Source organism: Citrus clementina, unplaced genomic scaffold (assembly GCF_000493195.1).
Source record: "Citrus clementina cultivar Clemenules unplaced genomic scaffold, Citrus_clementina_v1.0 scaffold_7, whole genome shotgun sequence".
In the NCBI taxonomy this organism is placed as follows: Eukaryota; Viridiplantae; Streptophyta; class Magnoliopsida; order Sapindales; family Rutaceae; genus Citrus; species Citrus x clementina.
The window spans coordinates 1,419,412-1,445,960 of NW_006262075.1; the positions used below are offsets into that span (position 1 = coordinate 1,419,412).

At 36.0% G+C, this 26,549-nt stretch overlaps 2 protein-coding genes and 1 non-coding gene across 8 annotated transcripts; 2 read left to right on the plus strand and 1 right to left on the minus strand.

Annotated features, from left to right (window-relative positions):
• Nucleotides 1-3,880: 3,880 nt before the first annotated feature.
• Nucleotides 3,881-3,952, minus strand: TRNAC-GCA. The gene has a single exon. It is a non-coding gene; the product is annotated as a tRNA-Cys (tRNA).
• Nucleotides 3,953-6,870: 2,918 nt separating this feature from the next.
• Nucleotides 6,871-15,663, plus strand: LOC18036874 (zinc finger CCCH domain-containing protein 44). Of its 5 annotated transcripts, none has more exons than XM_024180677.1 (11): nucleotides 6,871-7,685; nucleotides 8,064-8,143; nucleotides 8,572-8,759; nucleotides 9,125-9,515; nucleotides 9,735-10,040; nucleotides 10,186-10,313; nucleotides 10,886-10,945; nucleotides 11,036-11,086; nucleotides 11,292-11,362; nucleotides 12,384-12,538; nucleotides 12,629-15,663. In XM_024180677.1, exons 1-11 carry the CDS (start codon nucleotides 7,267-7,269, stop codon nucleotides 15,349-15,351), a joined length of 4,572 nt encoding a protein of 1,523 aa, XP_024036445.1. In that variant the 5' UTR covers nucleotides 6,871-7,266; the 3' UTR covers nucleotides 15,352-15,663. The 5 variants fall into 5 exon arrangements, with proteins under 5 accessions (XP_024036445.1, XP_024036447.1, XP_024036443.1 ...); XM_024180679.1 differs by having other exon boundaries at nucleotides 9,125-9,443; XM_024180675.1 differs by having other exon boundaries at nucleotides 9,125-10,040.
• Nucleotides 15,664-16,154: 491 nt separating this feature from the next.
• LOC18036474 (transmembrane and coiled-coil domain-containing protein 4) lies at nucleotides 16,155-22,731 on the plus strand. 2 transcript variants are annotated; one of them, XM_024180248.1, is made up of 17 exons: nucleotides 16,155-16,571; nucleotides 16,979-17,060; nucleotides 17,358-17,855; nucleotides 18,220-18,388; nucleotides 18,494-18,646; nucleotides 19,182-19,279; nucleotides 19,466-19,557; nucleotides 19,661-19,731; nucleotides 19,833-19,968; nucleotides 20,464-20,523; nucleotides 20,616-20,698; nucleotides 20,790-20,866; nucleotides 20,976-21,046; nucleotides 21,344-21,401; nucleotides 21,515-21,629; nucleotides 21,712-21,755; nucleotides 22,237-22,731. In XM_024180248.1, the coding sequence occupies exons 1-15, from the start codon at nucleotides 16,345-16,347 to the stop codon at nucleotides 21,626-21,628; spliced, it is 1,989 nt and encodes a 662-aa protein (XP_024036016.1). In that variant the 5' UTR covers nucleotides 16,155-16,344; the 3' UTR covers nucleotide 21,629; nucleotides 21,712-21,755; nucleotides 22,237-22,731. The 2 variants fall into 2 exon arrangements, with proteins under 2 accessions (XP_024036016.1, XP_006425556.1); XM_006425493.2 differs by lacking the exon at nucleotides 22,237-22,731 and having other exon boundaries at nucleotides 21,712-21,756.
• Nucleotides 22,732-26,549: the final 3,818 nt, after the last annotated feature.

A 26,549-nucleotide genomic window follows, 5' to 3' on the forward strand; every position in this document is an offset into this window, starting at 1 on the left:
AGACGATTTGTAATGTGCAACTGTTGACGTCTAAATTCAGTAAACATGAAATCGCGCTGTCATGGCCTACTTTCTCATAATTTTCCACATTAAAAAATTTTTAAGCACCTTTTTACTGATTTAAAAGGTCTAAATTCTGTTCACAGTTTCGTTGTTATAGTAACTTATAATTCTCCATCGCGTTCTACATGGGGTAATACTGTCACAATTACAGTGCGTTTTTTTTTTTTAATATTACGTAGATAATAGATATAAACTTGACCCTCACCAACCGTGATGTAACAAACATTTCCATATCATACGTGTCACTGCTATTTTATTCTCATATGTTTTATCATATGAACAAATTTATATCTATTTAAAAAATTATTTGAAATAATTATACTCAAATGGACTAGAAAATAAAATGTGTACCACATAAAGTAATTTAAAAGATTGTCTAGCTTTTTTATATAAAAAAAAAAAAGATTATCTAATTGTTCTCTATTTTGCATATATAAAAAAATATATTTGTTCTCTGTTCTTTTAAAGATAGCTAAGATAAATAACATTTTTCTTAATGAAAACAATTGTAAATCATAGTATCCAAAAACTCAAATATTACAAGTAGTTCCATCCTTATAAAAAAATCAGAACAACTCAAAGTTCTCGAGATAAATTTGAAAATCCGCCTTGACAATCAATCTCACTAACAAGTTTTAAGTCAAAACACAAGACAATTGCTTCACCAAAACTAGTATCATTCAAATAATTCCCTTATGAAGATGGATCAAAAGAGTTTAAACCATTTTTACATAACATAATCGACATGAGGTTTCAAATAAATTCACTTGAACAGATTTCAATTTAATACTAGAGCTTTTACTTTATTTTTCTTTTATATATTGTATCAAAGGAAATCGATCCTCTTCCAATCCATACAAGTGGATTTAAATTTCAAATCTCTCGTATTATAGGTTGAACCAATAAAACACCCACTAAAGTTGTCACTCACTAAAGCTATTACTTCATATATTTAAAATAATTGTGTGCTTCAATGGTAACCTAAAAAAAAAAAAAAGTTAATGCAATTTAATGTTTTGATTTTTTTTATTATATTTTATTGAAAACACAATTCCTTGTTCACCTATGTGAACAATATTTGAACCTTGAAATCACTCTCTTTTTTCACTATGGATGGTAGAACTCCCCACAAAAGACGAATGTCCGTTTGAGAAAAAGATATATACAATAATTTAATACCCAATTTCTTATTCCGAGATGCTCTCCATTTCTCTAATTTCTAGTTTTTATTATTATAAAAGTTAAGAGCATCTAAAAAAACTATTCGTATAAGATTTCACTTTTCATTTGAAATGAGTCATATCAGCAATAAGATTCTAAAAAAAACTCTTCAAAAATTATTTTTCAAATGAGATTGTTCTTTTTTCTCTTTAATATTGAAGATTGACTATATCGTACTATTTTTTAAATCATCATTATTTAAGAGAAGAATTTTAGTTAAAATAACATAAATTTATGTTTATTTAAAGAGTCTTTTGGATCAAAACCTACTTTTATTCACTTCTCTATTTACCACATACATACGTAAATAGGCATTTAAAGAGTTTTTTAAGATGATCCGTTTAGAGCACTAATATTTTTGTCAACAAGAAAAGAAAAAGCTAATATAAAATATTACTTTTAACATAATTCAAAATGCAATTGTAAGTTTGTGGTTTACAATAAATACTTATTTTCACAAATAAAGATTTTAATAAATATTTTGTTTGAAATATTATGGATAGTCTAGGAAAATGAGTTTGTCATTTAAGGTCACTAGAAGCAAAATCATGGCCCACTCATGGAATAAGCCTAAACAACAATGAGTAGCGTAACACAATATATAATAGATAATGTGTTTGGCGCACTCTTTACAATATAATGTTGGATGTGTTTGGTATATTATATTACATTGTAGTGTATATCATTATATAATGCAGAAGGTATTACATTAGCATTATATTATGCGATAATATTATACTATGTTTTTAGTGTTCCAATGTATAATATCATATATAATAACATTTTATATTATTGTTTAAATTAAAGTAATTCTTTTATATTTATTAATATCTTAATTTTTTATTTGCATTATTCTTAAATATATTATTTAAATCTTGTAAATAAAAATATAGTCAACCACCAGTAGACACCCTAAACCACCACCTTTGATCACATTTTGGCATCTATTTACGTTATTTTTAGTACCATTGGAATTATTATCGCAGAATATATGCAATGATACATGTATCACCAAAAACAGAGCTTCCACTAACTATAAATATATGGTCAAAGTTTTGAGATTAAAAATTTTGGCCCTAAATTATCAATGAACAGGAGCTTTGTTTCTGCCAATATATGCACCAATTCGTAGGTCCAGGATAATGATTCGGATGATACCACGATTGATGTCAACAAGTAACAAAATTGTACTGCCAGCGATGAGTTGTTATAATTAGCTGTAGTTATTATGGGTGCCTTTCAACTTTACTACTTAATTAACTAATTATAAACAAATTAAATAAGTTTATTTGATTGAATAAATTTTATGCTTAAAAATTAATGCCATGCACCTTAATTCCAAGGAGGTCATGGGTTTCGATAATCCGGCAAAAGAGAAGCCTACAAGTAATAAGGTGTAAATTGTAATGCGCTTCATTTGTTTTGACAAACACCGGATTCATTTCAATCAATAAAGGGCTCACCAATAATCCTATGCAATGCGGACATACCAAACAAGACCAATAATAAAAAAAAAAAGCCTAACAACAATTTAAGGTCGTTAGATCAAACAACATTAACAACTTAGAGGTTATTTATTAAATGTATAATATTTTATTAATGGCAGATCTTTTCTAATTTTTTTAGTAACTTATATCTAATTTTTAAACATATACATTTGAATAAAAAAGTAAATATTTGTAACCTTTATTTGAATAAAAAAGGTTTGATTGAATAGTAGATATTATATTTCAAAAATATTGCTATAAAATATATTTATTTTATAAACTATAAAATATATTTATTTTATAAACTAAAAAATATATTTATTTTATAAACTAAAAAATATATTTATTTTATAATCTATAGAATATATTTTTTATTTATTCTTAAAGATATAAATATCAAATAACTATATTTAATATTTTTTATTTATAAAATTAAGTAAAATACCACTTATATTCATATGTTAAACAAATATATGTCATTCAAATATCCTTATTCGGATTTCAAAAAATTTCATGCTTAGTTGAGATTTAGGGGGAAAAAAAAAACAAACACAGGCAAACCCTAAGGCCCAAGCATTGAAAAAGCACAACACAATAGGAAAACACAATCAGGATAAAAAAGAGTAGTGTTTTTAACACCCCTTTTCTTATGTAATTATATTTCAGACGAACTTATAATTATAATTAGACTCAACTAATGTTTCTTTGATTATGTCTCTTGCACAAGAGCAAAGCACGGTTCAATAAGCAATCTCCAATTCCTTGTGCCAACTACCCAATCTCAAATTCCATTATTGGATTTATAAAGAAAAAAATTGGAAGAGCTTGTGACCAAAGCCCTTGCGCCAACTATCCAATTTCTTTAATAATTAACTAGTATGACAATTCAAATGTTGGTCGACTGCGGATGCAGCTGTGTTGAAAGAGAGAATCAAGGAAATCATTATTATGATTTTGATTGAAATTAAGCTATTGCATTTGAAGGTTTTTCTATTTAGTTAATTTATATTTTTTTAATTTAGCCCAAATCTTCAAAAATCATAAAATTTTAAAAAGATCCTCGCTGTGGGGATTAAGGTCACTAGAGGCGATCCATCAAAACATTTTTAAGGGCCCAACCGGGTTCGAACCGGTGACCTCTTGATCTGCAGTCAAATGCTCTACCACTGAGCTATGGACCCAATTGATTTGTGATGTTTCATATCATTTTATATTTATTTTGTAAATTCTGAGGTGCATTTCAATCCCTTTTTAACGCTTTTATTTGTACAATTACACTACATGTATATATATATATATATATATATATATATATGCACAATTTCCACCCCTTTTTTTCGTAAGTCTTGAAACCATAACATCTTGTATATTATTTAACTTAATTTGAAGGGTATTGCCCCACATTGTATATATGAGTGTTTTTTCTTCTTTTATTTTCTTAATCTGTATGTGAATTTTATTATTTAATGTGAAATTTACCATCTTACTCATTTTCTCCCTCACATTTTCCTCTATCTATAACACATATGTATTTATGAAAAATTTGAAAAGAAAGTCAAAATCTTGCATAATTTTATCTCCCAACATCATTCAAAAATTTGGAATAACTTGAAATATTTTGTCTCAAACGTTTTGTGACTTTTCTCCCTATCTCTATCTGTTAATTTATCTATGTTCTTATTTTAATTTCATCACCTAACCTTTGAAAAAAGCAAATGAATTCTTTTAAGAAAAGCAAGTACTGAGGGGAAAAAAATCTACCACCTTTCAAATCTCATGATCTTCTATATTATAATCATTTAAAATATCACTTCCAATTTGGATGAATAATGATCATGTACAAAAATTTCCAAATTACACCAACAGACCCAATGGAGAGGGACAAGGAGAGCCGTGCGATTTGATAAATCAACGGTGGACCCCGGAAAGTGGAGTCGCTTCATCGCTTGTTGCTTGATCCACTTGTTGAAGTGATGGCTCGTCAAGGGCTCAGCGCCTAAGCCCACAGGCCACAGCTCATAGGCAAAGGCAACGGCGAGGTAAAAGTTATAAAGGCGCGGTCATGGCGCATATTTGGTGTTGGCCCAGCAGGCCAGCACTATGGATTAATGCTCTTGTACTAAATTCTCAAAGCAATAAGTTTTCCAATCCTTGTCACCAAAGTAAAGTGCCCTATCCTCTTTGGTGGAATCATTTTCATTTTCAACTTCCGACTCCTTAGCCTTCAAAATCAAAGATATTAATTAATATGTTCATATTATATTGCGTTCATATTAAGTCACCGTGTTTCCTCTTCTTTCAATGTGGTTTGGAGCCTAAACGAAAATCACAACTTGATTAGAGCAGTTAAACTTCACTTGCAATGTGGTATGCGGACCAGCATAACTACTAACTTCTTGTTCGATAAATATAAATCAAAATTTCTTATTTTAAGATTCTAAATCTTAATACCTGAATTGAAATTGAATAATCATTTAAGTAGGTAAATTTAACTGATATTTCTGATCAGTATATATATTATCAAATGAGAGCTAATATAGTTGATGGACAAGAATTATAATGACATATTCATTTTTTTTTTAAAGATATAATGAAATTTCTATATTTTGTGTGACAATGTCTTTTCTCTTATTAAGTTATTAACTCACTTGTGACCGAATAGTATTCCAATTTCACGTGAACTTATAGGGAATTTAAACTTTTAAAAAATAGTTGTATCCAAAATTTGTGGTTTTCGGAATTAAAAATATCCTGACCTGATTAACGAATACAACTGAAAACGCCACTTAAAACAAATGAAACTGTGATTTTTTTTTTCTATTAATTTATTTTAAGAATAGGTTCATTAGTCATGGATTCTTCAATCAACTAGGCACTATAGCTGAATGTTTGTTAATCGGGCGCTTTGGACGGTTTGGCAGGCAGCCCACAAATATAGACTATTATTCCTTGAACTTGCGAATTCCACGTATCCACGTGAAAAAAAAAACGACTTTATGCATAATTAATGGGCTTAAAATGCATGCCGTTGCATTCAAATCAAAGGTGACTCCTTAAATTTGTAGCATGAAATTGGAAAAAAGGTAGATATAAAGAATTAAAGGTTCGTAATTTCGTAAAAGCAATGTTTCTCTTTTCTTAGTATATGATTCCTTACTCTGCACACATCGACACACTGTAATATAAATAAGGCTCAAGAGAAGACAATATAACAAAGTAGCAACTTTTCACCTACACACATTTTCTACCTATTTAGAGTATTTACTGCTCTCAATTATTACACGAGTACAACCACAACTCGCAAGCCGTGGAGCGCTTTTATAATTGCTTCCATTTTATTTGATTCTAGCACGTTGAAATGACCTTTTAGATTAATAAAGAAGGATTTGTTTCGATTGGAGGAGATATAATAAAGTTTAAAATTTGAGACCAAACATTGGACTGCTTTGATCTATATTAGACTGTTAGATTTTCGTGGGAAATATGGACCAGGATCAGCAAGAAAATAAGGCAACTATTATTTATCAATAATAAGTTTAGGTTTATATTTCATTAATTGAAGTATTGAACTATTATTTAATGCGAAATAACATATTTTTGACTTTAACTATTGTCATAATTTATCGTGATAAAATTAAATTTAACATAGGTAGCTAAAAAATTTGGGCTGTCTTAAAAGTCGAAGAACACTTTTATACACAAAATATTCTTAATCAGCACCAACCTAACCCATTATCCTCACTACTCAAAAGCAAAGAAGACTCAGAATTTTTACCAACATTCTTTTGGTTCCTTGCATCCTCCTCCCATTTTGAATGGTGGTAATAAAACACGCTTGTGATTGATATATTGTCTCTAATGGAGACAAACCGAAAGCCCTGGGCCTACCGACCCGCTTGATCCGACCCGAAAAAAATGGGGGGTACGTCATACGTGAAAACTAAAAGGAGAGGAAAGTAGTTTTGTTTCGATCATGTTTTTAGAGTTTTGAACAAAATCGCAGGCCCCACTCCGGCAGTCTCCCCCAGTCATTTTCTTTGGTTGCTGTCCCTTAACCACGTGGCACGTGGTCGTCAAGACAGAGTGATTAGACCTTTTAGAAAATGCGATACTCAATCGGAGACTCGAGAGCCGCGTTTGGCGCTTCTGACCGCTACCCACTAATGTTTACTGTTAGAGCCGCTGTAGTAAAAGGCTAAAAGCTTAAATCACAAACAAAGTGAAAAAAAAAGCGCTTCCTGGTCCAATTTCTCTCCCTCACATTTGTTTTTTTTTTTAATTCTTGCTTCTTTCTATCCCCTTTCTTTTCAACAAGTGTCGTGGTCGTCTCTCTATTGCTTACCAAACAGCAAAAACCAATCTCACACAGTTTGCACACAATCAATGCTTCGTCGGCTCATTTCCATGTGTCCACTCACACAATTAACAAGACCTAGGGTTTTTGCCTGCCCTTAAAAATTCAGTCCCAAATTAACTCAATTTCTCTAATACCATCATGGAATTAGAAGAACAGATGTCCAATTTGTACAAACCTTCTCTGGAAGAAGGCGAGCCGCAGCCACGTGGGAATTTCAACCACAATCTAGAGGAAGTTCAGCTCATGTGTGTCGATCAATGCGATGGTATACAAGAAATGGACGATTTGCAGTTGGTTGGAGCTCCGGAGGACCCGTGTATCAAAGATGATGACGGGGCGGTGAGACAAGACAGGGGTATGGTTGACGTGGAGGTCAAACTTGCCGAGACGGGGACGGCCATGGCGAGGGTGAAGCAGAAAGCGGGACGTCGGCCACCAAGAGGTGGCAAGGTCAAAACGACGGCGCGTCAGCCGCCGCCGGGAAGGAGAAAGACAGAAGAAGAGGACGTTTGTTTTATTTGCTTCGATGGTGGCAGTCTTGTGTTATGTGATCGCAAGTAAGTTTTTAGCCAAGTCTTTTGAGTTATTATTATCTTTATTTTTAATATGCTCAGTCCTCACTTCTAATGTCCGCAAATGTAGATCGGAAGTTTACCATATTGTTAAGAATTTGAACAAGAAGAATATTTATTCTTTGCTCTTCTGGAACTGGTATCGAAATGGACGATTTTTTTTTAATATGTTATTTCCCTTAGGGGGGGGGGGGGGGGGGGGGTTGGAAGTGATCACGCTTCAGTTTAGCTGAGTTGTAGTAGCCAGATTTTTCTTTTTCCCAAAATTTTGTTGCATCACGGGCTCTTTTTTTTTTATAGGGTTTTCAATTTTTGTTGTAATTTTCATGTATTTGTTTTGTTTCTCTTTGTGGTTATATTTAGGGGATGTCCCAAGGCATACCATCCAGCTTGTATTAAGCGGGAGGAGTCATTCTTTCGGTCGAAGGCTAAATGGAACTGTGGTATTTTGCATTTTCTTATTTTTGTTGAAATTTTCATTTAAGCATGTGAACAGTACTTTATTGTATGATATAAGCTGAGTTGAGCTCCATGGCGCATGGTGGTACTAATGCATTCTTCATCTTGTTATGGTAATCATCTTGGGTACATTTATCTGCTCTTTGTGTGGTTATATGTGCACCGCGTGATGCTTTGAGCTGTTTACCTGAATTTTTGTTTTTCTCAATAAATCACTTTTTGGGATTGTAAGCCATTGAGTTACCTCTCTTCCCCCGCGCTGGGGGAGGTTGGGTTAGGGAAGAGGTCATTGAGTTACCAGTTGTTATTTCCGTCTTTAACATGCATTTCATTTCTGGATAGAAATCATAGAATCTTGACTTGAATTTTTAATTCTGTGATTCATTTGTTTGCCATGTGTCATGGATTTCAGGTTGGCATATATGCAGTATTTGTGAGAAAGCTTCATATTATATGTGCTACACTTGTACATATTCCTTATGCAAGGGATGCACTAAAGGTGCAGATTACTATTCTTTAAGAGGGAACAAAGGATTTTGTGGAATATGCATGAGAACTATCATGCTGATTGAAAATTGTGCTCCAGGGAACCAGGAAAAGGTATGCTGACTTTTGTTTTTATTGACGATTTTAATCTTTCTTGTCATTTATTTGTTATGTGATCTGAACATTCTTGGCTCTGTTTGCATATAAAATAATAATTCGCAAGCCTTTAAGAATTGATAACCTTTTCTTGAGATAGATTGTGCCTTGTCCTTCAGTCATTGTATGCTAGCGCTAATATATACCGGAGTGCAGATTCTTTTCTTTATTGTTGGATCCTAAAGATTTTGCTGTATTTAAGTGAATTTTACTTATTTCTTTCAAAGTTTACCTCCGTATGTAGATTCCTTATTTAATTTTAGCTATTTGGTCATCTGATGCAGTCATTGTTGTATTTTTATCTTGGTCGTTAACTTCTGCAGGTAGTTGTTGATTTTGATGATAAAACTAGCTGGGAGTATCTCTTTAAAGTTTACTGGATTTTCTTGAAAGAGAAGCTGTCATTAACTTTAGATGAGCTCACTGGAGCTAAAAATCCTTGGAAAGAACCTGCTATTACAGCCCCAAAGGGGAAATCTTCTTGTCAAGTTTATAATGGTGATTGTAGCAGAGGTCTGAGTTCAGAGAATTTTTGCGGGGACTTGGATGCAAATCACGCCAAAAGGCGAAAAACTAAGAAACAAGCGGAGTTTCCCAACCAGCTGCACTCTGAAATTACGGATAACTCAGGTGGTGTCAAAGGTATGCGTTTGATTAAGGGTGCAGAATGGGCTACGGATGAACTCTTGGAGCTTGTGGCACTCATGAGAAATGGTGATACATCAATGATGTCTCAATTTGATGTTCAGTCTCTTTTGCTCGAGTATATAAAGATAAACAATCTTCGTGATCCTTGTCGAAAATCTCAAATTGTTTGTGACTCTCGGCTTCTTAATTTGTTTGGAAAACCACGGGTGGGCCACTTTGAAATGCTAAAGCTTCTTGAATCTCACTTTTTTATTCATGAGCATTCCCCGGTTGTTGCTGTTACAGGAGTTGTTGATGCTGCTATGAGCAAGGTGGAGTCCGATGAAAATCATGATAACCGGCTAATGACGGTACATGATAAGAGGCGCAAAACAAGTAAAAAGGCTGATAAGAGAGGACAGCCTAATCCCAATGAATATGCAGCAATTGATGTTCACAATGTTAACTTGATATACTTGAAACGTTGTTTGGTGGAGAATCTTATTGATGAAACTGACAAATTTAATGACAAGGTTGTTGGCTCTATTGTGCGGATAAGACTTCCTGTTAGCGATCAAAAGCAAGATATCTATAGACTTGTCCAAGTAGTAGGTAAATACTTATATAAACCAATGATCAAACTCGCTTTCTGGTGGAAAGAGAATTCTTTTTGAAAAATGATGCTCCTAGGTTTTCTTTTATTTTGTACTCTTTGGAGTATTTATGATATATTGTTTGTTGATGATTCTATGTACAGGTACTAGCAAGGTAGGCAAACCATATAAAATTGGGGATAGAACAGCTGATGTTATTCTTGAAATTCGTAATCTACAAAAGAAAGAGGTTGTCGCAATTGATGCAATTTCAAATCAGGAGTTCTCTGAGGTGTTTAAACTCATCCCCTCAAGTACAAAATTTTCTGTCCTAGTTAATAAAGTTATCTATTTCCCATGGTTTCCAAACTTCTTGTGTGTAAATAGGGAACAGTGTACTGTTCTAACATCATTTGCATATATCCTGGAGGACCATAAAATTGCCTCGGAGCTTTTTCAAGGGTTCATTTGCATTAATTCACATAGTTATTCTGTACCTGTGGTAACATAGTGCAACATCTTTGGAAAATTGAGAATCAAGATGAGTCCTGAGGAGGACGCGACTATGATAGTGATAAAGATGTAATTTATGAAAAATGCTTGCAAGCTAAATATTTCTTTGCATATAAGTAATCTAATTCACCTTCAGCATTGTTGGGTTAGTGCATGTGTACTATCTGTAAGTTTATTATGAATGATTGAATTGAAAGTTGCACAATCATCATTTGCAATTTCTTTGCAATATGTATATCCCGATGTTTAATTGGAGATGATTAGACAGTTTAGTCTGCTGTAGTAATTTGTACCCTTGTTGAGAAGTACACTAGATTTACATTTTCTTTGACATGTTAAATATTTTCTCAGGATGAATGCAGTCGGTTACGCCAGAGTATTAAATGTGGGTTCATCAAACACTTGACAGTGGTAAGTCTTGTATATATATATATATGTATCTGCTTTGTAGCATTGATAATTACCTTTCCATTTCCAAAGGACATTTCTGCTTGTTTGTAGGGTGAGATTCAGGAGAAAGCAATGTCACTTCAGGCACTGAGAGTTAATGATGTAAGTTTGTCATTTTCCTGACCCATAAAGCTTATATGTGGTATGGATGGTTCTTTTTGGAATTAAGAACTTTGGTGTTTTCCGCTTTAAAGTGGGAGAAAAAGGGGTCCTCTGCATTGATATATTCCTTGTACTGTTGTTATTTATAAATTCTTGTTAATGGAAGGTCTAAACTTGTCCTGCTTTTCCTTTTTGTCCAATATAGTTGCTGGAATCAGAGATATTGCGGCTTAATAATCTCCGTGATCGAGCAAGTGAAAAGGGACATAGGAAAGAATATCCTTTGTTTCTTTGGAATTCTACATTCTACTGCTATTTGATTTTTCCATGCTTAAGAGATATTTCTGCACTGAAGTGTTGTTAATTTTACTGGGTTCTGGTGACCGCATAAGGAAGATAGCAACTATGCATATTTAGGAAGTAAAGTTTTGGTTAAAGTTCTAAAGGCCTTCTGGAAACATGCTAACATGGATAAAAACCCCAATAGTATGTTCATATTGAATATGCCCAAGCATTAGTTTTTCTTGTAAGTTTGAAAAATACAATTTTTTGAAAACATGTTCTTCTTTCTATCCTATATACTATAAATCTTTTGATAGAGAACAGCAATAAGGAGGGGAAAAATAGACAGAAAGGGGAAGAGAAGCTGAGGAATTTAGGGAGAAAAATTTTGCTTAATGCTCGATTTGTTCATTAACTATAGGGTGAATTGGAACATTAAAATCAAAGAAAGGTATGAAAATAAAAGTGTTAAAATCCTAGTATGTAAGGAAAATGAAAATTTCCTTCTTAAATAGGAAAGATAATCATCCTTTCAGGAAAAAATAAATTAAAATCTTTTAAAGTAAAGAAAAACCGTAATTGAAATAAAATCTTCTTTCTATGACTAGTATTCGTGGGGTGTTCACCAGTCCGCACATACTTAGAATGGCCTTCACTTCTCTTATTTTTCGTTCACTATTTTGGAAAAAAAGACCACAATTTCACGTGTTCTAAACAAGAAATTCTGTTATAATAAAGAAAAAGATGATTTAATTTTTCACTTCTCAGTAAAGATTCCCCCACCCCACCCAAATCCCCAAAAACAAAGCAAAACAAAATGTGCATCTTAAAAATTTTCAAGATCTATTGACTTATTAATGTGCTTAATAAAGTGACAAGATAGCAAATCTCATCTGCTAAACTGTCATAGTTTGATTAATATCTCTCATCAAGCGAGCTCACTCTACTCAAATTAAACATACCATTTATTTGTTATGTTTCATGGGAAATTTATTGTTCCTTGACCTTGTTGCACGCTCAGAGAATTAGTGGAGAAATTAGAGATTCTGAACTCACCTGAGGAACGCAAGCGCAGGCTCCTGGAAATTCCTGAAGTACATGTTGATCCAAAGATGGATCCAAGTTATGAGTCTGAAGAAGATACTAAAGAATTCAATGAAGGTGATCAAGGTCATTGCATTGGCTTTTGAATATGAAGAGTTATTATTATTTTATACATTTGCAAATGTTTTGTGGTTGATTTTGCTGGTTTATATGCAGATATTGACATGAAACCATGGAATCCTAGCATTGGTAGGAAGGAAATGGAGTCAAGTTTAGGTAGCGAGGCACAAAAATGTTGGGCTACAACTTTAGAGGGAAATACAAACATAAGTATGACAGATTCCGCAGATGGAGATGGTACTACTCAGGTTCACCAAGGCAATGGATCTCCAGGGAATCAGGGAAAAGAATTGTTTGGGTCAGAAAACAACCAAGTTGGTTCTACCATTCCAGTGATTGGTGGTTGGAATGATAATGCTGTGCAAAGACCTGAAACATTGTCTGAAGTTTCATCTGGAGAATTGTCACTGTCAAATTCTCCAGGGCAGGTGCAGCCTAGTATTGATTTTGAGACCGAACGTGTGTGGCACTATCAGGATCCAGCTGGAAGGGTTCAAGGACCATTCTCAATGGTGGAGCTGCGTAAATGGAGTACAAGTGGATGTTTCCCACCTGATTTCCGAGTATGGAGGATAAGTCAAAAGCGGGATGATTCATTACTATTGACTGATGTATTGAATGGGCAGTATGACAGAGAGCTGTTGTTTATGAATAAGCGCTGTTTAGTTCCTCAGGAGGTAAGAGCTGCCTCTGATGAAGGAAGTAAAACAGGCGATTGTGAGGGATTTGGGAGTATAGATACAGCAGCAGATAAAGAATGTAAAATTGTTGATGGGAGCTTAGACTCCATTCAAAATGATGGTAGTGCCCTTTCCAAGAGTGATGATGAAGATATGAAAAGCAATGGAGGAGGCTGTCAGTTTTCTACTTTGACTACAGCTGCTGATGTCAACTCCGGGGAGGGAAAGGTTGGAAGTCTTTTACAAGTCTCGGACCCATTGAAGGATAATCACTCTCTTCCTGACCAGCCCCCAATGTGCAATTCACTTTCATCACCAATTCTTACTGAGAAGTCATGTGAAACTATGTTACATCAAGTCAAGGAAAAGGAGGAAGGTGAAAAGTGCAAATCTGATCGGAATAGTCTAAGGGGATGTTTTCATCAGACCACGGAGGGTCAAACTGACATTGGGAATGGTTATGACAAACAAGTTGATAGCAAGTACAATTCAGGCCAGTCGTCTGGACAAAACTGCAGATGTCCAGCCATACAGAATTCTTCAAATGGCTGTGATTCCAACTCTGCTTTTGTTTCATTCACAAAGACTCTAGAAATGCCAGACCAGAGTCAGGAAATTGATTTCTCAGACCTGCCCAGCCCCACTCCAAAGTCAAACCGAGGAGACTTGAAGAGTCAGGATGCTGGAATCAAACAGTCGCCGCCTTCAGAAGCTCCTGTTGGGGATTCAGGCCCTAGGTGGGGTACAGCTTCCTGTTCAGTGGATGGTGGTGGACGCCTTGAAGTTGCCAGCCCAACACCAAAGTTGAACCATGGAGACTTGAAACGTGAGAATGCTGGAATTAAACAGTCTCTGTCTTCAGAAGCTCCGATTCAGGATTCAGGCCCCAGCTGGAGTACAGCCTCCGGTCCAGTGGGTGGGGGGTCACAGCTTGTTGATGTTGCTGGTGATTGTCAGGAGATTGATTTCTCAGACCTTCCCAGCCCTACTCCAAAGTCGAACCATGGAGACATGAAAGGTAAGGATGCTGGAATTGGACAGTCTCTGCCTTCAACAGCTCCAGTTCAGGATTCGGGTCCCAGCTGGAGTACAGCTTCCAGTCAAGTGGGTGGCAGACCACACCTTCCTGATGTTTCTGGTGAATGGGGAGGGTATTCCCCCACTCCTGCAAAACCTTCTGTGGATGAATGGGACTCTAATCTCGTGCCTGAATCTTCTTTGAAATCAAACATGATGGCCAGTGATCATGCTGCTACTCCAACATCAGGAAGTTGCCAGCCTACACATTCTTCTCCTTCACACCCTTCATCTAATGCAGCTAGTTGGCAGGCCATGGTTGTCCCTGAACCTGATGAGTTCACCACTTTGGGAGATGAATCAGTTTCAGATCTGCTGGCTGAGGTTGAAGCAATGGAGTCGCTTAATCGCTTTGCTTCTCCTACTTCAGATATGCGCTGCGGTATGGAATTCTCTCCTGAAAATGATTGTTTTAGCCCTATAGGGGGTTTGAGCCCAACACCTGATGCGGGAAAAAGTGATGCCTTGAGCTCCAGTAGTGATTTACAAGTGCATTCTCATTCAACTGTGACAGACGAACCAATTGGAGTATCTCAAGCTGAAGTTCTTGATCCTCACAAAAGATCTGATGGGCGTTCTTCCATGAGTGCTGAGGTGGAAGAAGACACGAAGCCTAGTGATGATTCAATAAATCAATGTGAAGTTGGTTCAAAGATCCAACCTGCTTTACCACCTGTCACGAGTTGGGACATTACTGCCATGGACGCTTCTTGGAGCCTGGGGTCGGAAACTGCAAGTATTAGCCAGGGAGCTGTGCATGGTAATTCAAACTTGGCAATGGGGGGATTCTCTCAAGAGAGGATTGAGGACATGGGTTTGGGAGCTGCTCAGTGGACTGCTCAAGAGCATTTTGACGTGAATATGGGGACATCCATAGGAAATCCAGACATTTGGGAAAGCCATCCTAGGTATGTTGGGGACAGACTTTCTGGTCCAAGAGACCATGGTTTTCATGGTGGAGATTCTAGTTTTGAGAGGGGCAGCTCGGTATGGAATGGGCAGGCGATATATGATGTTGAAAATGGAGGAGGTTGTTTCAGACTGCCACCTGAACGACAGTGACTTTGTAAGTTTTATGAAAGTGGGTATTGCAGGAAGGGAGCATCATGTAGTTTACTGGCACCGATGATTCACAACTCCACGGCAATTGTATCCAGTTAAATCTGTATTTATTGTTTTGTCTTAGCTCTTAGGGAGTAATTTAACTCGCACAATTATCAGCTGGTGAAGCTGTATTATTTTGTTGGATAGTATAGCAGTTCTGTAGTACTGACTACAGTCCCGAGATTGTAAAATTATTATCTTGTGCTCGACACCTGATGCTAATATTAATTATCTCCATGAATGAGAGGAAATTCATCTGGATTTCAGAAACTAATGGCAAGTCCCGCTTGTTTTGATGTAAGGTTTTCTATTGGAATTTGCGCAGGGCTTAGTAGGCATCAGAAGTCGGAAGTGACTATTCATATATATATATGGATCCCCTTAAGTTATATGTATATAATTTACAATTCTCTCATATAAATAGTGAATAAGTTCACACCACTTATTATTTATGTGAGAGTATTTTAAGTTACATGCACGTAATTTAACATTAATCATATATATATATATATATATATATATATATATATTTTCCTTAATATCACATTCCCACCGGCCATGGTTTTCAAATTGCTAATCTTGGTTTGTGATCGTGTCAATTCATAGGTAAGACGCGCAAACTTTTTACATAAAAATTCAACAATAAAGGATTTTAGTTAATAATTTGTTGAAAAAGACTAATAATAATGAATAAGTAAATATATTTCAGTTTCAGCACGACTAAAACGTGTCGTTTCAATTTAAATCCAGCCTCCGGTCCGGTTTCCTTTTGTTTTATAATTGGTTTTTTTTTGTTCCTATTCCGATTTGACCTTCCTGAAAGGTCTTCACTGCTGCCATTCGCCAAGTTTCCTGCAACCGTTATTTCACGACTGAATTATTAACAAATTATGCAAAAAAAAATGCTTTAAGCCATCAAGGTGACAACTTTTCCTCGTCAAAATTTTAGTTATGACAACGACATCCTTTTTGTCGCCAACGCAAAGGTACGCAGCCGGAGCATTGTTCGCAATCGCTCTTCACCAGGCTCAAAATAACCAGACTCGCCCGTTGGGCTTGCCCTCTGAAGATGACTCAAATATGGAGCGAAGTAGCAGCAGCAGCAGCAGTGACTCCGTCGCCGAGGACCCCGAGCTTTGGGTCCATGAAAACTCCGGTCTTCTCCGCCCCGTTTTCAGGTGATTTCAATCATTTCCGGTTTCTGCTAATTCTTTCTGAAATCAAACGGAAAACGGAATTGAACAATCAACTCACCCAATTCTTCTATTTTGTATTATGTATGTGGTTCTTCATTGACTCAGCTGCCGGACGGTTGTGTGTTTACCACGTGATCTTATTTTAACAACGCATATTGTATTGATTGATTGATTATTAGTCAATGACAGAACCTATAGGAAATTACTGTAAGATTAGAGTCTGGAGTTATTTGTTTAGGGGTTGTTCTGTTTAGTTTAATGAAACTATATTCTACCTTGATCTTGTTTGTTGATAGCAGAAAGTGATATCCAGTAACTTTTTAGCCTGTGCAGATGTCGGTTTAAGAATGTCATTTATTCGATTTTGTTCGTGAACTTGTCATGAACAGGTTTCTGGATATCGACTCTGCAGCGTGGTCTGGACTCGAGGAAACTGCTGGATGTTTTCCCGCTAAGCACCATATTGGAGCTGTATGTTCTTTTGTTTCATGCAAGATTATATTCTAACAGAAAGCTGTGAAGGGTTTCTTTATTTTCTATTGTTTATTTTAACTTCAACATGGTGTTTGGTATTGAATAGCTTTGTTATGAACATCTTTATTCTTGATCAAGGGAGCTGTACATGTGTAGAAGAAACTGTTTTAAGCAGTGACCAAACTGGATACACATGCACATAAGCACATTTAGTCATTGAAATAAGTGCAATGTTTACCAATCAAGTTGCTTTTAAGGAATCATTAGCCTTTAATGTGACTAAATCCATTGCAGTTTTTGAGGTTACTTTCAGAAGAAGCTGGAGATGGTTCTGCACAAAGTTCAGATCAGGAATTTGCTCTATCGAAAGCTGTTGATGCTACAGCAGTCAGCCTTGAGGCAGATTCTGAAACTTCCAAGTCTAAGAAGGAAAAACATCGTGAGTATGAAAATGAATGCCGTGAGAAATGTTCCACCGGTAAAAAGCAGTCACATTCTGACATGGAAAATGGTGACCGGAAAACTCAGCAGGAGACAGATAGTAATTTAGCGGGCACTGAAGATTCTCCTCATGAGTCTGGCAGTAAATTTGATGAGAGACCTATTGAAGAGGAAGCAGTGCTCAGTTATCAGAGGAAAGTGACAGTTCTCTATGAACTACTTTCGGCTTGTCTGGCAGATATACCACAACATGACAAAAAATGCACCAGACAAAGAACTGGTTATGATTCTCGACATCGTGTAGCTCTGCGATTGCTTGCAACATGGCTTGATATCAAGTGGATAAAAATGGTCTGAATACTAGTCATTCCTTATCAGCTGCCTTCTAAAAATTTTGTCTTTTGTAGATGACATTCTCACAGTACTGGTAGTACGATTATCGATGATATGACTTTTATTCGTTTTGATAGCATATGTGTCAGATATTTATTTGATGTGATGAATACAAAAAGGTTTTGGCACTCGTGAGTGTGATTAAGCAGAAAGATAAGAATATTATGTTAAGATATCTGCAACTCTCCATAGTGGATGTCTTCTTTATGTGGTTGTTACATATCATGGAAGCGTAATGTTTAGTGATTAAACTGTCTACCGAGTCTTGATTAATTACCGTGTACTAATTTATTCTTCCTATTTATACTATTCTATTTATTAGGAAGCTGTTGAGATGATGGTTGCGTCCTCTGCAATGGCTGTGAGAAAAGCGGAAGCATCAAAGGAAGAAGAAGCCACATCATCAGAAAGCAAATGGGCGAAATGGAAGCGTGGTGGTATCATAGGTGCAGCTGCATTAACTGGAGGAACCTTGATGGCCATTACTGGTGGTATGAAACCATCTAAATTATTTTCTATAATTTTTGAAGTATTGATATTTCTGCATGAAATAATTTTATTGTCGTCATTCAATTGATATGTTTAGCATTTGACAGGACTAGCTGCTCCAGCAATTGCTGCTGGATTTAGTGCTCTTGCTCCAACATTGGGTACTCTCATCCCTGTTATAGGAGCAAGTGGGTTTGCTGCAGCTGCAAGTGCTGCAGGAACTGTTGCTGGTTCTGTTGCCGTTGCTGCATCATTTGGAGGTGAATGATCTATTACTTAGGCATCTTCAGGTGAAATCGTGATGTATTTGTTTGTGGCAGTCATCTACAGGATTTCTAGGGAACACATATATAAAATTTTACTCATGTTCAAATTGTGTCACATGTTATTGCGGTTTATTATTAGAGAACCCCCCTCGATCTCTTCCCAAATGTGGATAAGGGCTCTTGTCAAAACAAAATGCTTCTCTCGATATGGTTGCATAAAATAATACAATTACTCATCTGATAGATAATTTCAGGTTGGTTGGGATAGTTTGGTTCTTTTTGAAATTCTTAGTTGTCTATTAGAAATTTAATGGGGCTTTTGAGGTAGGGCTCATGCAAATTTAGCATCATACTTAACTGATATCTTGACCATCAATTTAGAAAGTCAAGACACATCTGCTACTTCCCTCTCTTCCCTCAAACATTTTGTTTCTTTGTATAAGCTACTTCCCTCTAATCCTGCAATTGAAATAGCTGGTAATTTTTATTGAGAAATTTCCCCTCTATTAACACATTATTCTTCACCCAGCTGCTGGAGCTGGACTTACAGGGAGCAAAATGGCTAGGAGAATTGGAAGTGTTGATGAATTTGAATTCAAGGCAATTGGCGAAAACCAAAACCAAGGCGTGAGTATTGCGTTTCCCTTTAACTTTTGTAGAACCTCTATTGACTATTTTTTTGTTTAGTTTTTTCATTTACAATTCATACCTCCTTGCTCCCTTCTCTCCACACCCCAAAAACCTGCGCTGCCTTTTAAAAGTAAAATTTTTTGAATCGTCTCAAATTCAATCATCATTTAACTTTTCTATCAGCGGCTAGCAGTAGAAATCTTGATCTCTGGAGTAGTTTTTGATCAGGAAGATTTTGTAAGGCCTTGGGAAGGACAAAATGACAACATGGAAAGGTATATACTCTGATACCACCTTCTATTTATTAGGAAATTTCAGCTCTTTCAATTTTCTGTTTCAACCTGAGTTGTTCAAGAAGTAACTCGAGAGTATTTATAGGTATGTTCTGCAGTGGGAGTCTAAGAATTTAATTGCAGTGAGCACTGCGATTCAGGATTGGCTTACTTCAAGTAATTGATTTTAAACCTTATTTTACCGACATTGTAAAGTCAATTTGAATAGCTTGATAAAATATGATTTATAATGTCAAGATTGCTGCTACTTGCTGCAGGAATTGCTATGGAGTTAATGAAGCAAGGTGCAATGATGACTGTGCTAAAAACACTTCTAGCAGCATTGGCTTGGCCAGCAACTTTAGTTTTTGCTGCTGATCTTATAGATAGCAAATGGACAATTGCTGTTGACAGGTTAACTTAGTTCTGAATAACTTGCACTGAAATCCTTTGGGGGAAACAGGGGTTTAAAAAAAAAAAAAAAAGAGTTGCGAGTTCTAATATTCTATTAACACAATACTTGTAATTCGGAATGAGTCAGTGTTTAGATAAATGCATTTGTTTGTCTTTTGGACCAGCGTGACAATTCTGTTAATTAACTTGGACCAACCACATGGCTGGCCATTTTTGTCCGAAAGAATTATTGGGCTTTTTCCTATCTGCTCAAACTTGTGTAATTAATGGTTTTTCAGTGGCTGTTGTATGAAGAATTATGTCAGATTAAAACTGCTAAAACTATCATAATCTTCTGATGGACTGAAATTATTTTGTCGATGAAATTCAAGGGATCACTAGGTTGCTAAGAACATGTAAAAAACTGGATGGAATATGTTTGTTTGAAATTCCCTGCTCCCAGCCCTGGTTTTAGTTTCCTTTTCTACTAAAACCTTATCTTCTGCAATTTTTTAGGTCAGACAAAGCAGGAAAGCTGCTAGCTGAAGTGTTGATGCAAGGACTGCAGGGGTACCGGTATGCACTCCTTGACTTAAAATATTGGTCTTCTGTGCCTAGAAATCTAATGCTTATATAATTTCTACATTTGTTTTGATAAAATCTTCCAGGCCTGTGACACTTATAGGTTACTCACTTGGAGCGAGGGTCATATTCAAGTGCCTTGAAAATTTGGCCGAGAATGAATGTAATGGTAATAACCAGTACCGAAATGTCTTTAATCTTCATGAAGAGTTTTGGATTTGCTAATATGATCCTGATGCAGTTGTTCTTAATGTTTGCAGCTGGAATTGTAGAAAGAGTTGTTCTTCTTGGGGCACCCATTTCGATTAAAGATCAGAACTGGGAAGCTGTTAGAAAGGTGATTGGAGGTTTTCTAATGAAAGCATCATTCCAGCTGGTTCCCAAGGAGATTTATATTTATGACATTGTTTTCTGGAGTTCCTATGTTGATTTCTGCTGTTTTGCAGATGGTGGCTGGAAGATTTATTAATTGTTATGCCACAAATGACTGGACACTTGCAATTGCATTCCGAGCTAGGTATGTATGCTGAACAATACATGGAAAAATGTGAGGTGATAAATGTTATTAGTCTTTATCATTATAAGTTGACAGCTATCAGTGACGAGAAAAATGTTTGGGCCTCTAAAATCCCTAGTCTTATTACTATTGAATCAGCAGTTCTTTCAAGAAATGGTCCTTTGTGTTGGTGATTTTGGTTTTGTTATTGTTCTCCTAAATGTATAAAACAATTGATTAATTCATTATAACCACAACGGGGGAAAAAAAGGTATTGAATAATTTTCTTCCACAGAAACTAACTGTTGCTTTAAACAGTTTACTTTCACAAGGTTTAGCTGGGATTCAACCAATTAATGGTCTGGGGATTGAGAATGTAAGTTGCTTATGTTTTTCTGGTTGTGAGACTGCTTTTTTGGGATTGTTTGTGATTTATCTGGCCTACTGCTGTTTTAACCGGAACTAAATAATTCTATTCGAACTCTGCAGATTGATGTAACTCATCTTATTGAAGGTCACTCTTCCTATCTATGGGCGTCACAGCTGATCTTGGAGCGGCTTGAACTGGATACTTATTATCCTGTTTTCAGAAGAGCACCATAGGGTAACGATTGCGTTTTTCTTTGGTCAGTCCCTGACTGTACCGTGGGATTAAAAATTTAAAATGGCTTGATCTCTCTGTACAGTGTAAGCGCGGAAATTGCTTGGCGCAACTCCAAGCCAAAATCAAGTAAGTTGATGCAAGTCCAACAATTTGTGGCTCTTGCTAGATTCCTGTTTCCCTTCCTTTTTCCCACTTTGTAAATAATAGAATTACAGATAAATTATTTTAGTACAGCATTGAAGAATATTTTTGCATGAATTCCTCTTTACAGTATCCACAGTTGGATTACAATGTAATCTTAACCTTGTACTTAATTGGTTATTCAATATTGAATAAGGTAGGAGTTTGGATGCTCGGACTGTCCGTCTAGATCGAGTGGGCGGGCGGGCCATTGTAATTTTATTCTTCCGGTTGAAGGGTTTAAGTGCATTTTGTGTGTAATAATTGAAATCTCTTGGGGCCTGGTACAAACAGGAGGGGCGTGAGAATTGTTGGGAGTTAACTATTTTTATATAAAATAAGATAGCTCTACGTAAATGGGAGTGAAAATTTATTGGAGAATGATTTGATACATAATATTCTCATAATATGTATTTTTTTTTAATAGGAAAAAAAAGTAAACATGCTAAGAAAATGCATCAAATATTACGACACGTCAACCGACAACCATTGCATGGTGAAATCGTGAAATATTCTTGAATCATGCGAGACTAGACTGCACTCGTCTTGCACAACACCAACATAGAGAAACAGAAAACAGTAAACTGAAAAACGACGTCGAAACAATCCTTATCATGGTAGAAGATTCCTGTGAGAATGGAGAGGCGAAGACAAGCAACGACAAGAAACGGAGAAGTGCAAAGGATATCTCTATTACTTTTCCCATGATCTTAATCCTCGTTGCATCGGCCTCTCTGATACGCTTAAAGCTCGATCCAGGTTAGGTTACCCATTTCTTAATTAATTATTTCTTTAATAACCACCATCGTGGTATTCGTATTCAAATTCTAATTCTTCGAACCCACTCTCTTTTGGTTTTTGAATAAAGGATTCGGATTCGGTGAGCTGAATTACTAACTTTAACAAGCTTATCTGATTTTTACGTGCGACCAATTTGACTGCATAGTCACATGATGTAGAATCTCTAACAGACTGTAGATAAGAAGAAGAGGAAGAAGAAGAATAATAATAATAATAATTTTATAATTGGAAGCAAAAATTTACTTTTGAATTGAAAAGTAACAAACCCCAAACTCATCGGTTTTATGAACATGTGACCTACGATGAAACACTTACTAAAATTAGACCTAGAAATATCCGCCTGGTCTTTTTTTTTTCCGCCTGGTCTTTTTTTTTTTAACTTTCTGTTTTTTTTTTTAACTTTCTGAACACACTGCACTCCGCACGTTAATTGCATTTTCAGTTAGTTAATACGCGTAAAATAAGAAGCGGCTGGCACGTTGCTTTCTCTCTTTTTCTATTTCAGATGACCGTCAAAAATTGGTTCAATTTTTTTTTTTTTTTTTATACATTGGAGCCTAGTAAAAAAATTAGGCTAAAACAGGACATGGAATAGAGGTCCCATATATATCATTATATAACCAATAATCAAGATTTTCGGAGGGATTTTCAAAGACATGAAGTCCAATGGGTAAGGAGTCAGCAAGTTTTGCCATGGAATTTGCAGTAAAATTGGCTTCCCGATATATGGGTAATGAGTCATTGTCTATTCATCAGCTCCTTAATGACAAGAGAAAAATGTGCATTAAGCTTCAAGCTAGTAGAGGAAATAAGTTGGGATACACATTGACTATCTATCTCTGTAATTAAATAACGAATGTCACGGTCCCAAGCAATATTAAGCCCTTGAAAGAGACCTTAAAGTTCTGCAGTAGTCAGCGATCTAAATCCAATGTTCACGCCAAAGCCAAACTGCCACTTTCCAGAGCAATCCCTCACCAAGCCCCCAGCGCTGGCTAGACCATTATTTAACCTTGATCCATCAGCATTTAATTTGAAAAAAAGATTCAGGGGGAGCTTGCCATCCAACATCTTTGATGATCTTATTACTTTGACTGAAACTAAGAGTTGATTGTGCATTTTGAATGTCCTGAGCCCAAGATTTAATTTCAGCAACAACATGAGTGCAGCAAGGGGATTTTTGTGAGAAAAGAAACTGATTTCGCCAAAACCAAATTTTCCAGACAGCCACTCCAAATAAACATGCCCATTCATCCCCTACGTCATTAACACCAGTCTTTCCCAAGTTGAAACAGAGCCAATCACGAAGGTTAAAGGAGAAGAATTTGATTGGGGATAAAAGTACTAATCATGTTCTAGTTCCACTGCCCCTCAGCATTCACAAAATCAGCCACTCGTTTATTTATTAACTCAGCTAGGATTGGCTTTGTAATATAATCTGCAATAATTATTTCTTCTGAAACCTAACGTTGATGCCAAAAGTTAATTTTATTTCGATCTCCAATCATCCATCTCATGCCTTATAACACATAATCCCATATTCTGTTTATGCTTTTCCAAAGATAAGAACTGCACTTGTTGTAAATAGCTATAGGTATGGAGTCTGAGATAAGCCCATATTTAGATCTCAGAACCTTAACCCATAAAATGTAAGGAGAAACCAACATATTCCATCCAATTTTCATAAGCAGGGCATTATTCATATTAGAAAGATTCTTCAAGCCAAGACCACCTCCAGATTTCGGTGTACAAACCATTTCCCAATTAAACAGATTGATGTTACGGTCTTCATTATTTCCTCCCCAAATGAATCTCCGAGAAATCCGATCAGTTTTATCTAACACTCCCTGAGGAATCCTTGTCGTTTGCATAGCAAAAATAGGAACCGCTTGAATAACTGATTGAGCAAGAGTAATTCCTCCAGCTAAAGAGAGATGCATTGAGTTCCACCATGACAATTTTTTATCAACATTGTCCACAATCTCTTGATAAGTAGCTTTGGTAACTCTATTATGAAGCAGCTGCATTCCAAGATATTTGCCAAGATTGTCCGTAGCAGAGAAACTTAAAGACTCGCTTATTTTCCTTGCCATGGCCTTTTCAACATTCTTGGAGAAAAAAACACAAGTCTTCTGTTTACTAACCATCTCCCCTGAGCAGCTGCAGAAATTGTCAAGCACATTATTTATAACTTGGGCTTGATTACAAGAAGCCTTAGCAAGAAGGAGCAAATCGTCTGCAAAAAAGAGATGTGTTAGAGGGACACCATTATGCGAAAGACGTATAGGACACCATTTTCCGTCAGACACTACCTGATTAATTTTGTGACTAAGACGTTCAATACAAAGAACAAAAATGTAGGGAGAAAGAGGGTCTCCCTGTCTAATGCCTCTAGAAGGAGTGAATTCTTCGGTGAGCTCCCTTTCCCATAAGATTTGCATTTTAACTGTGGTGATGTATTCCATTGTAATTCGAATAAACTCCTGAGGCAACCCAACATCTTTAAGAGTATCATGAATAAAATCCCATCGAAGCTTGTCATAAGCCTTCTCAAGATCTACTTTGATAGTCATCTGCCCAACTTTACCTTTTTTATTTTTCATTGTGTGGATGATTTTTTGCGCCATGACAATATTTTCTGTGATATGCCTCCGGGGACGAAACTAGTTTGAGTTGGACTAATCAAGTCAGGTAAAATCTCATTTAGCCGGTTTGCCAAAATTTTTGTGACTGTTTTGTACAGAACTGAACAAAGGCTGATAGGACGGAACAATTTCATGTTGGTGGGGTTGTTGGTTTTTGGGATAAGGACAATAAGAGTCCTGTTCAGTTCTAGGGGAAGGGGATTGCCTTTAAAAATATTACTCACAATATCGCAAACTGAAGCACCAACCACTTTCCATTGTGTCTGATAGAAGAGAGCATGGAGTCCATCAATTCCTGGAGCCTTTAATGGTTTCATTCCGAAAATAGTAGCTTTTATTTCCTCTCTCTGAACAGCTCTGCAGATATCAGCTATTCTATCTTCGTCAATCTTTGGAAAGGCATTTGCAATGGAGTAAAATCAGACCTCTTCATTTTCACAGTTGAAAAGTCTAGAGAAAAAATCAATGGCGTGAGTTTAAATTTCTTCCTTGTCATAAATCCACTTGCCCTCACTATTTTGAATAGCATCCACTCAATTCCTTCTTCTTCTAGCAATTGTTTTACTATAGAAATAGGCCGTGTTTCTATCCCTGCAAGCAATCCATTCACGCCTTGACTTTTGGTACCATAATAATTCCTCTTGGGATAAAATATTTTCAAGTTCCGTCTTCAATTTGGATTCTAGTTTAAGAAGCCCTTTTGAATCAAAGCACTCCAGGGCTCTCAGAATGCCATTCACTCTTGCAAGAATTCTCCTTTTTCTTTTAAAAATATTCCCAAAATTATCCTATTCCACTTACTGACTTTATCCACAAAATCATGAGTAGCTTGAAAATACCCCTTAGAATCTCTCCATTCTTTAGCAACGAGAGAAATAAAATAATGGTCCATTAGCCATGGTGCTAAAAAACGAAATGGTTTTACACCATTCCTCCTATTCAAATTTGACTTGAATCTGACAAGAATTGGACGGTGATCAGAGTGAATTTTTGGGAGATGTAAGACCGAAGCTTCTGTGAACAAACTATTCCAATGATCATTACAAATGGCCCGATCAAGTCTTTTAAACAGTGTTCCTCTAAACCAAGTGAAGCAAGGCCCTTTAAAATGCAAATCTATAAGGCGATTGTCATGAAACCAGTTATTGAAAGATCTACAAATACCATTGCTTTTTGGTGAGCCACCTTTTTTCTCTTAAGCATGAAGAATTGAGTTGAAATCGTCACCCAACATCCAAGGTCCCTTTATCGATTTAGCTATTGACTCTAGCTCGTTCCAAAATTTCCTTCGAAG

Excerpts from the sequence above, each read along its gene's own strand:
- LOC18036474 (XM_024180248.1), top strand. The coding sequence starts at position 16,345 with ATGACAACGACATCCTTTTTGTCGCCAACGCAAAGGTACGCAGCCGGA. Across the intron at positions 17,061-17,357 it reads CTAAGCACCATATTGGAGCT|TTTTTGAGGTTACTTTCAGA; the intron begins GTATGTTCTTTT and ends AATCCATTGCAG. Across the intron at positions 19,280-19,465 it reads GCGAAAACCAAAACCAAGGC|CGGCTAGCAGTAGAAATCTT; the intron begins GTGAGTATTGCG and ends CTTTTCTATCAG.
- LOC18036874 (XM_024180675.1), top strand. The coding sequence starts at position 7,267 with ATGGAATTAGAAGAACAGATGTCCAATTTGTACAAACCTTCTCTGGAA. Across the intron at positions 11,087-11,291 it reads AGGCACTGAGAGTTAATGAT|TTGCTGGAATCAGAGATATT; the intron begins GTAAGTTTGTCA and ends TGTCCAATATAG. Across the intron at positions 11,363-12,383 it reads GAAAAGGGACATAGGAAAGA|GCTCAGAGAATTAGTGGAGA; the intron begins ATATCCTTTGTT and ends ACCTTGTTGCAC.